This window comes from Aaosphaeria arxii (genome assembly GCF_010015735.1).
Source record: "Aaosphaeria arxii CBS 175.79 unplaced genomic scaffold BU24scaffold_6, whole genome shotgun sequence".
Classification (NCBI taxonomy): Eukaryota; Fungi; Ascomycota; class Dothideomycetes; order Pleosporales; genus Aaosphaeria; species Aaosphaeria arxii.
The window spans coordinates 2,165,001-2,175,102 of NW_022983479.1; the positions used below are offsets into that span (position 1 = coordinate 2,165,001).

The following is a 10,102-nucleotide window of genomic DNA, read 5'->3' on the forward strand; positions in this document are numbered from 1 at the left end:
GTGTGTTGGTTGAACGAGGTTGTTGAGTTGAGGTTCACGATATCGTTTGTGTGGTATTGTGGTCGATATTGGCGATTTTGCGCGCACGGGCCGCGATGCAAGCGAGCCAATCATGCAAATCGGCCCAACAACGTCACTCCTACTCCGCTTTCCCAAACGGTCAACGACTCGGAGCATTCAATCGAGCACTTCGCCGCCCTCCAAGCCGAGACGCATCTACAAAACGTGCAGAGATACTCTCCAGACCACAACCACACACCACACGCTGTGCAGCATGACTGATTCGCCGGCGGTGCGCATTCCGTTAGATCCGAAGGAGCAACCAATCCTAGACTCCCTGCTGTCCGTGCGGACGAAACTCGAGTTGTTGAAGCAGGACCGCTCAACATACGTCAAGAGCCAGGATGTCCTCGATCTGTATGAAAAGGTCGTCGAGCAAGTGGTGATACTTAACGAAATTCGAACAACAAAGCGCCTAGAGCAGAATAGAGGTATATGCCCTTCACTTTCTCCTAGTCATGTGCCTCAATAGCCGGGCTGCAGAGCTTGGCTATTGTTCTTCGCTATTGCCTTGCATATCTCGGTGGAGTCCTATATGCAGCACGCGGATATCATCAAATGCAACATCAACTTTTTTAGGAAAACCATGTGCTAACTAAGATGGATCGCAAAAGTCGACACCGTACTTGATGACTGCTTCCAGCTCATCTCACTGGCGTACATGACCGTGGGTAAAAATCATGAAGCACCCGCAGTGTAAGACAGCACACCTCACTTGATAATATTCAAAGCTGACCTTATACAGTTACTCTTTTCTATCAACTGCCAAGGCTAGTAACCAGTCAGTCGCAATGATACCGGGCTAACGATAGATAGCGGTTACTGGATCATCTAAAGGAAGCGACATTCTACTCGCCCAAAGATCTTGAATCCATCGGTGGCCGACTGCAAGATTGTCGACGGTATATATCGCGAGGCAAAGAGTCCTACAGCCCGCATCTGCTCACTCTACTGGACGCTCGGCTGGAGCTGTGCGAGAAGACCCTGGCGGAGCTAGAGTTAACTCTTTCCCTTCTCACACCAGATCTATCGCCAAAATACGATAAGCTTGTGTCTATTCTTCGCTCTCTCTCAGCATGTAACACAAGGTCAAAGGTATTTCAAACCACCGCAATATTCCAGTCCGCGCTGACCTCATCGACAGTTTCCGAATGCCGAGGTTGATGAATACCTGGAGCAGCTCAAGCAACTTCAAGAAGAGCTACGGGAGTACGGTATCCATGCTTTTGAGAGTACCGGAACCAAAGAAGAGAAGCTTGCGGAAATGACCGAAAAACTGCAGATCGCTATGGCCCACCCTGAACCTGCGCCTGAGGCCAAGAAACTGATTGAGACCTTGCTCCAACGCTGCTTTGTTTGGGTAGCTTTAGCCAAGTCAAAGTGAGTATTTATTATCGACATCTCGACGCAAGTTCCTCTCTGACTCCGATCTAGGCAAGGTCGAATTTCACCTGCTTTCCAAGATACATATGACAAGTTGCTTGGGATCAAGAACAAGCTCGAGAAGATATCTTTGACACAGGCCTGGTCATTACGAGAGACGGACTTATGGAGCTTTCAGCGCCAACTCGATAGGGTGGACGAGGCTCGTGTGGACGGCAATTTCCTCGATCTTCTAGGCCGACCGGCAGAGATATACGAGCAAAGAGTAGGCGTCTCTTTGCACCATGTCCATTTCATTACTAATCTGCATCAGACACTATTGTATCTGCTCCGAAAGAGCTATGCAACGATATACCACCTCATCGTATCCTCGGAGCCTGTATCTGAGGCTCTACTGCCGATCTACAACCAGCTCACGACATTGCGCAAGTGCTTGCTCGATGTGAAGAAGCTAGGAGGAGTTTCATCTCCCCGTGAACTCTATCCTTACAGCATGAAGGTATGTGTCACGTAAATTTTACATATTCAGGACTGATTATCTCTAGTTAAATTCCATTGATAACATGCGCGTGGACGGCAAATTCATGGTCGGCAATGAGATCCCTGACGGGCAAGGAAGTGTAACGCAGCTACTAGAAGAGTGCTTCGAATTGGCCTACGAGCTGAGAAACGAAGCAGAGGAGAATGAATCCGGAGAGTGATCGATGCGAACTTCGGGTCGATTCGACTCTAGGAGTGCACAAGTGGCGACGGTCGCATTCGTACAAGGGATAGCTATGCTTTTTGCAGGACTTGTCTGATTATAATACGCCTCATGTATTTTATGTCCGCATGTACGGTTTTAGTCGAGCTGTATCTGGTTCAGTTGGTGGATACCGTCCGATTCGGTGGGAGGAGCAACTACTGCGTCTGCGTCTTTGAAGGTTAAATGCGATCCGTATGATATGCCTAAAATGATCAATAAGCGTAATTAATAGTTATCTTGCGCACTCACATAGCTCCTCTCCAGCTTTCACGTCGTGTAGCGTTCGGTAAGTGACTATCAAACGTTCTGCGTCGCGTTCCCACACTACATTTTGGTCTTGAAGAGAATGGTTGAACATACTCCCGAGACCAAATATCACCGCTTGAGCGACCTTCTTTTGCCCGTCCTTGTCCACAATAGGCCAATTACTATAACGTATTCAATACAGGCATTGACAGTGGATATTCTGCGGTCTTACTATGTGTAGTGGTAAAGTGATGTATGCTCGATATGCTTTACATTTTCCTCCTGTCCCAGCACCAATACAGGTGATACATCTAGTATAGTTTTGGCTGGGATGTTCTTTGAAGCAAAAACTCCACGTCCTTGCTTCAATTAGGCTTGATCCTATCTAGACGGAAGGTTTATAGGTTGTTTACCTTTAGGAGTATCGGTTATGATCATCAGATCCGCGCATCGCAGCAGCGGAATGTGCGAATTCGATGCGCCGGAAGCTCCAGTCGTGTCCATAGGTGCTCCCAGGATCCAATTGTTAATTGTACGCTGCGTATTGCATTGGGATTTGATTTTGTTCTTTGCAGTGCAGTAGCAAGACCGATTTTAGTTTTAGAGGGGTTTAGCTCGCAGAGAGTTGATTGGGGCTGCCCTGTGCCCCACCGCATCCGTCATCCTCAAGTCTCAAGTCCTGTCCCCAGCTCCAAGGGATTCCACGACGAACATGCGCTGAATGACGATATGGCTCACCAGCGGAACCAGTCTACGGGCGAAGGCCTGAAGACTCCGCATTCCGTGAGCCTCAAAGTCCTACGGTATTTAATATCTCAAATATAGCCCTGCTGTCTCAACCACAAGCTGATCCATAACCAGGCTCTCCCGACCCTCGCTCGCACTCCAGTACCCGCTTCCAAACGCTGCAGCATTGGGCATTTCTCCCAAAGCCTCTCTCGCATATCCTTCTGATAACACAGACGACAATTTCATAATAAGCCCCGCCCTGAATCTTCCGGAAGCCTTTGGAAGCGCCTACGTCGGCGAGACATTCGCATGTACACTATGTGCGAACAACGAGGTGGATCCTACCGACACGACACGAAACATAAGTGGTGTAAGGATACAGGGAGACATGCAAACGCCATCGACACCATCTGGAACAGCACTTGAACTCAGCTCTGCAGATGACGAAGAAGAGGGATTGTCGCCTGGGCCAGGAGATTCACTACAGAAGATACTCCGCTTCGAATTGAAAGAGGAAGGAAATCATGTTCTCGCGGTCACGGTCACTTACACTGAGACGATTCTAGCAGGCGAAGGAAGAGCTAGCGGTGGAAGAGTCAGAACGTTCAGGAAATTATATCAATTCGTCGCGCAACAGCTCCTGAGCGTGCGCACGAAGGCAGGCGAGATCAGCGTTAAAGGGGGCACGCCCAAGTTTCTATTAGAAGCACAATTAGAGAACATGGGGGAGGCAGCGGTGTCCTTCGAGGTATGTGATTTTCTCATCTTTCCATCTGGTCGTCCACCACAACATCACGCTACATGGAAAACCTGCCACTCTGGAACGACGTCGTGCATGCATACATCTCACCCGTCGTGCCGGCCGTTGGTGTATTGTAGGACGTTCCCTGCGTCTCTTCGCTCTGTTGCAATCATTCCACAAGCCATTTCGAGTCCGACTATTCATGCGTGGTTTTACACTCGCTCTGTCGGCTGTAAGCTGTTGAACCATAGTTACAAGTTGCCGACGGAAGTCACTCCGACATGCCGGGTCAACCTCGCAGCTCGCTCACCCTTACCATGCACGCCAACTCAAAGCCTTCGTTGGGTTGTTTTGGGAGAACAGTAATGAATGGCAAGGCTAACGATCCAAACAGGCAGTCAAACTCAACCCAAAACACCCCTTCAAATCGACATCGCTGAATTGGGACATGCCATCCCCTGGAAGCCCGCGCCCACTCAATTTTCCGATATTGAATCCACGCGACGTAGTCCAAGTTGCATTTCTCCTTGAACATAAACAGCAGCAACAGGACGGCGAGGAAACAGATGACGACCAGGCGCCAACAGCGGGAAAATTACCACCGGGAGACGGTAGGACGGTCCTAGGCCAACTCGCGATTCAGTGGCGTAGCGCGCTGGGGGATCGAGGGTCTTTGAGCACGGGGTGGCTCACAAGCAGGCGTTAAGTATGCAGGCTCAAGGGGAAGGCATGAAATAGGTGGATTGGTGATTGAAGTTGTCTTCAAGAAAAGTCACGGGCCAAGGTGGGTATAGGTCTACGGCGCGACGTAAAGAATGAAAACAACCTCCCAAGCAACCCATCAGAGACTTTCCACCCAGGCCAAGCCATCTGTAAGGAAAGAAGAAGAAACATCACTGCCTGTACCTGTATCATATCATCACCAGCACCATCAACATCAACATCCAAACCCAACAAGAACTCTCCCCATCCCGCGGGCGATCCCACCCACATGTATCCACATACAGGAGGAGTACAAAACAAACGAGATCCAAGTCATCGGCATACAAGAAAGCAAATCACACCGTCCACCGGGACCTTTCGACTCTCGACACGACCCAACCGGATAGCTTCCCCCAACGCCGCTGCCACCGTCCTGGGTGGTGCTGCATTGTCAAGGGATGAAGGGATGAAGGGATGAAGGGATTCGCGCACGGGGAGTTCCCGAAACGAATGAACGAACAATTGTTAGATGTATGTAGACACACACACATATAATCACATATAGACATGCCATTCAACAAAACCAACCAACTCTATCATACATATAAAAATGCATGCACGCACGCGAAAACAGTAACAATATCATCTAGCCTATATACATACACCCATTCCCCTACATCACCACACGGAAATTTAATTGCGTAATATAAAAAACCCAACCTTTAAACAAACAGTTCATTAATAAACATCCCCCCTTTCTTCTCCCGTCACCACAAAACGTCGTTTATTATTTGTATTTGCATACGGGCTACTTTACATTTTTTACTTTAAAAACGCTACCGTGCCGTGGTGCCGGGATCGAAGGTTTGATTGATGGTTAATTTGATATTGCGTCAGTGCGTCAGTATGATATTGGTATGCTGTTATTATAACTTATAAGGAAACTTATTGTGATGTATGTAATTGTATGCGCGTCAGACGGGAAGGAAGACAAGGGAAGGGATGGATTGTTTGAGATTGAGTGTTTCTCGCTTGGTAAGGGGGGGATCCTGATATTGGCATTTCATGTGATGTTGTTTGGGTTGGGATGCTTGTGACGATGATGACAATGCCTATGAACCTATGTATTATTGTAGACATGCTACGACTAACTACATACTCCGTACTGTCATCAATAATTCTAGGGGAAAACATGTAATGAAAGACACAAGGGGATATCATCGATTATCAAATCTCCTCTTTTCTTTCTTTCCCTTCACCTCCCCGATTCCCTACGATCTTTCCTTTCCCAAGTCGTCTCGCTTGTTCCGGGTGCAGGAAGCCGACACGTCCACCGCAAGCGAGCGCATGAACTGGGCATCGAAGATCGTGGGGAAGCCTGGAAGGAAAAAGAAAAAGGACATCTTTTGGCTTCAACAAAAGGGCAGGAAAAAAAAGGAATTAAGGTTTCCCAACCGTGCTACTGCCCTGGATTATCATTTTTTTTGCTTTTTTTTTATCAGACTAAGGTACGGTTTATCGACTCCATATTTTGTTTGATAGATCGATCGATCGACACGACGTGCGTGCTTTGCGTTCATCTTGTTTACCTACAGAAAAAAAGGAAAGAAAAAAAAGGGGGTCCAGAGTGAAGTTAAATTGATGGAGCGAATGAACGATTTGAGGGTCCAGCAGCAAGCGGCAAATCATTTCAGGGTCCAGAGATTGGAAATTGATGGGCAAGAGATCATTTCCCTGTGGGTAATTTTTGATTACAAGCTTGGGGATTGGGGAAATCCCGAATGACGACAGGATGGACCTGGGAGAGTCTTGGACAACACATCGTACTCCGTACCTCGTAAGTATATCACGGCCGAACGAAAACGGGAGAGGGAATAGTGGAGCATGTTTTCTTGAATATGTACCTAGAAATAAAATTGGTCGGGTGGTGGTAGCTTCTTTTAATATTCGCCGAATGCCTAGCAGCGTAAATTGTTGGAACCACGGAGTGTGCGGTTGTGTATGGTTAATTCTGCGCAAATCGCAGTTGAGTAGCGAGGGAGTTGCATGTTTATCTACGCTGTCCTGGGTGCTTGCTCCGATGCGGAGGGAGATGAAACAATCGATTAACCGTTTCTGATATCTTGTTGTTTGTCGGACGGTATCTATTGTGTAGATCGACAATACCCCTCGCGTATGGATTTTTTTTGGGGTTGATCGTACTCCATATCGTGGGATTATCTTTTCTTTTTGCCGCTTGAGATACTTGTAGAAAATGTACGAGGTTACTTGTACCCTTATCACCTGCATTAGCTTCCTTTGTTACCCTTTACGTCCCGTGTCTGGGTGCTGTAGTTATCTGTGCTTGGAGACGGGAAGGACAGCCACAGATCAATCTAGACAGCGCAGCGTGCATATGGATGGTATGGGATGTCAACAACGTCCCGGTACATAGGTACATACATGTACATATTGTGTTTGTAGCACATTGTACAAAAGCCATTCACGGTATGTAATTTACATGTCGGTCTGTATGCACGCACGGGTCGTTTCGCGAAGCGGATGCGAGGCGTCAAAGTGTTGCCTCCAAACGCAGGGGTCGTCACCTTGGGGAGGTCTTCAGCAGCTCGGTTGATGGATTAAACGATGAGAATAGAGGAGACTAACCCCCATGCGACGATTGCTGTGTTTATCACATTGGGTGCAGAAGGAGTTCACCGTTAAGAAACTGCCGTAGTCCCGTACAGCGTTCTGCTAATAGCTCTTTGCTTTGCGTTGCGTTGCGTTGCGTTGCGCTGCGTTGCGCTTTGCTGGACCTGAACGTGGGTCAAGGCCCCTATCTTCTTGAACGGGATTCCGATTTACCCATTGCACTATGCGATTGTATTGGCAGGGAGGCCATGTTATCTGTATCTGTAGGAATTATAGTTCTATAAATTGCATGCACACCATCCACGAGGGACGGTTTGAAATTACGAGTAGGATGGATGGGTTGGAGAATTTCGCTGGCGGGTGGCGTGGAGGTTCGTGCCATACACAGTCGAGAGACCATTCCCTTCCCCTCCCAGCTGGGTGCTGGATCGGGATGCCAGCGAGCATGGATGTTGCATGAAAACGCATGAAACGTCCAGAAAGAGGTAAGGCGAGCAGCAGTGCTATGCCGCGTCTGGTCTGTTTGGACGATTTCTGGGCCCCTGGCGCCACTGTTGTTAGAGGCGGGCCCGCTCCCTCAGGGTGCTCTTGGACTGTGATGGGTTAGAGGGTGTTTCTGAACGAATCCTACCTGTACCAAGTGGGAGGTAGAGTCGTATTTGGCGATGGTTAGGAACGGGTATACTCATAGATAGGGTATATGGTAGTGTTCTGTTGCGGAGTCGATTCCTGCATAGGGCACTCGATGGAGAAGTTAGAAGGGCTCGAACGGGTTTTCTTCCATTGCAACGATGGATGGCGCCGTGCGGGTAGTGGTGCGGTGTGCCTTGCAGGGTAGTAGTACACAACGCAGAACAGGCGCATCTACTACGACTACGAGTATGTACAAAACCCCGTAGCATATCAAGCAGATGCAGATGCAGGCTGTAATTAGGTTGGTCTGTCGATCTAATCGGGTAGTCGTATGTGCGGAGTATGTACCTCGTACTCTAAAACTGGGACGAAAAGAATAGGGAGTGCAGTACCAAAAATGAAAGCAGTACCAAGATGCTCCGGAGTGATAGCCGAGTTCAAGCCAGCCCAGTGGAGAGGACTGGGGAGGATGATGCTGGGCTGGGCAGTTGGGAATAGTGAACTGTAGTGAACTGTAGTGAACTGTAGTGAACTGTAGTGTATTGTAGTTTCTTGTGTAGTGTATTACTGTTGTAGTGTACTGATAGATATGGATGGATGAGAGCATAAACGGAGGGTGACTTGGAGGGTGAATGAGTGGGTCGTTAGAAGAGTGGGGAGCTGGAGAGCTGGAGAGGTGGATAGTGGGAAAGCCGGCTTCTGCATTAGTCTTGGTCTTGGGTCCTGATCTTGATCTTTTGGTGGAGGGAGAGAGTAATATTAAGAGTAGAGGTGGTGGAGGTGGTGGTGGATGGAGGGTTGATGGAGGGTGGAAGGTGGAAGAGAGAGGATGCACATGTTGAGAGAGTTTTGGGATTAGGGGGACTTTGACCCATACAAGTTGGACAACCACCACCACCACCACCACCAGGGCTACCAGGGCTACCAGTATTCCTTAGTGACCGCACGACCGCGCAACCGCACAACCACAAGAAATATCCGCACCAGGTTAGTTTATTACTTTTCTCTAATTAGCAGCTGGTGGATTTAGGGAGACGATTCCTGAAAAGGTTGAAGAACAGAAAGCGGTGTCCCTCCTTAGCGGGTTCTTGTTTCTTTGTTACTCGTGCTCTGCTTCAGGGACCCGTCCAAAATCCTTACCACTAATACCACCACTAACTACACTCAATTCACCACCACCACCTCCACCACTCACCCACCACAAACTCACCCACTCCCACTACATACACTACCCTGTCGTAACTACGAGTACTAACTAGTTAGGTAGTTCATGTTACCTAGGTACTTGCTCGTATCTATTTGCTGCTACGAGTACAACACCTAATTGCTCTACTCTACTCTACTCTACTCTACTCATTCTCTTCTCTACCTCTCCCCTACCACCTACCTTCTGAGGTCTACCCACCTCACACTTACAACTCCTCCGTACTCAACTTCATACCACTTTCTTACCTCCACTAATTCCACCTAACTACCGTACTCCTACCAGCAAAAGAGAGAGAGAGAGAGAGAGAGAGAGAGAATATAGAGAGATATCGAGACAGCGGGAGGGCTAGATACCACCAGCTACGAGTACCATCCAAACAAATCCTCTACTCTCTCGCTATTCTCGCTACTCTCGACCTCAATCCAACCAGCCGGTGCCTGCTATTCTTCTAGCCTTGTCTTTCCACCTTTTCCTCGTCCTCTTTTCCCTTCTACCTCTGTACTTCCACTACCGTCCTCCTCCGCGTCCTCGTCGAACTCCTCCGTCCTCGTCGTCCACCGCCGCCGCTGGTGTATCTTCCTTCATCCTATAACCACTACCACAACAACAACCACACGACGCCAACAGCCCACCACTCGTGGCTCCTTCTCCCTTTCCCCTCCCAATCTGAGAAAATCAAGATAAGAGACGCAACCACTCAGCGACCGTCTATCAGCCACCCTGCTACCATCGACGTTGCACAACAATTATTCAAGCTCTCGTGCCTTGACGCCCCGTACTCTGCCTGCATACAATACACAACCCACATAAACCTCTCGCTGTACGCCTACCTCGCACAAAACACCGTTGAGGAGGGCGTCCAATCCCAGATGACCTGATCGACGACCGCCCACCCACCTCGGAGCTCTCGACCTCGACTCAGACCCTCGTTATTGTGCTCTTCCCCCGCTGCGCGCGACCCTTCGCCGAATATTCCCTCTCGCCCGACATCCTTTTTGGATATCCTATGTTCCAGCTATAGTAG

General features: G+C 48.8%; 4 protein-coding genes across 4 annotated transcripts in view; 3 read left to right on the forward strand and 1 right to left on the reverse strand.

Annotated features, from left to right (window-relative positions):
• The first annotated feature begins 165 nt into the window (after nucleotides 1–165).
• On the forward strand, nucleotides 166–2,410 carry BU24DRAFT_424870 (uncharacterized protein). The gene is made up of 8 exons (XM_033528606.1): nucleotides 166–491; nucleotides 675–756; nucleotides 806–830; nucleotides 877–1,155; nucleotides 1,205–1,440; nucleotides 1,495–1,708; nucleotides 1,757–1,942; nucleotides 1,989–2,410. The coding sequence occupies exons 1-8, from the start codon at nucleotides 275–277 to the stop codon at nucleotides 2,142–2,144; spliced, it is 1,395 nt and encodes a 464-aa protein (XP_033382177.1). The 5' UTR covers nucleotides 166–274; the 3' UTR covers nucleotides 2,145–2,410.
• Nucleotides 2,285–2,938, reverse strand: BU24DRAFT_464570 (protein methyltransferase; the record flags this gene model as incomplete). The annotated part of the gene is made up of 4 exons (XM_033532216.1): nucleotides 2,285–2,391; nucleotides 2,438–2,616; nucleotides 2,667–2,793; nucleotides 2,848–2,938. The coding sequence occupies 4 exons, from the start codon at nucleotides 2,936–2,938 to the stop codon at nucleotides 2,285–2,287; spliced, it is 504 nt and encodes a 167-aa protein (XP_033382178.1).
• Nucleotides 2,939–3,163: 225 nt separating this feature from the next.
• BU24DRAFT_434745 (uncharacterized protein) lies at nucleotides 3,164–4,611 on the forward strand (the record flags this gene model as incomplete). Its single annotated transcript, XM_033530045.1, has 3 exons — nucleotides 3,164–3,237; nucleotides 3,296–3,911; nucleotides 4,300–4,611. 3 exons carry the CDS (start codon nucleotides 3,164–3,166, stop codon nucleotides 4,609–4,611), a joined length of 1,002 nt encoding a protein of 333 aa, XP_033382179.1.
• Nucleotides 4,612–8,029: 3,418 nt separating this feature from the next.
• BU24DRAFT_434746 (dDENN domain-containing protein) overlaps nucleotides 8,030–10,102 on the forward strand; it is a gene marked incomplete at both ends in the record, with an annotated part of 5,738 nt that continues 3,665 nt past the window's right edge. The window contains one exon of the mRNA XM_033530046.1: nucleotides 8,030–8,117. Coding sequence (XP_033382180.1) covers nucleotides 8,030–8,117 — 88 coding nt within the window. The remainder of the gene's footprint in view (nucleotides 8,118–10,102) is intronic.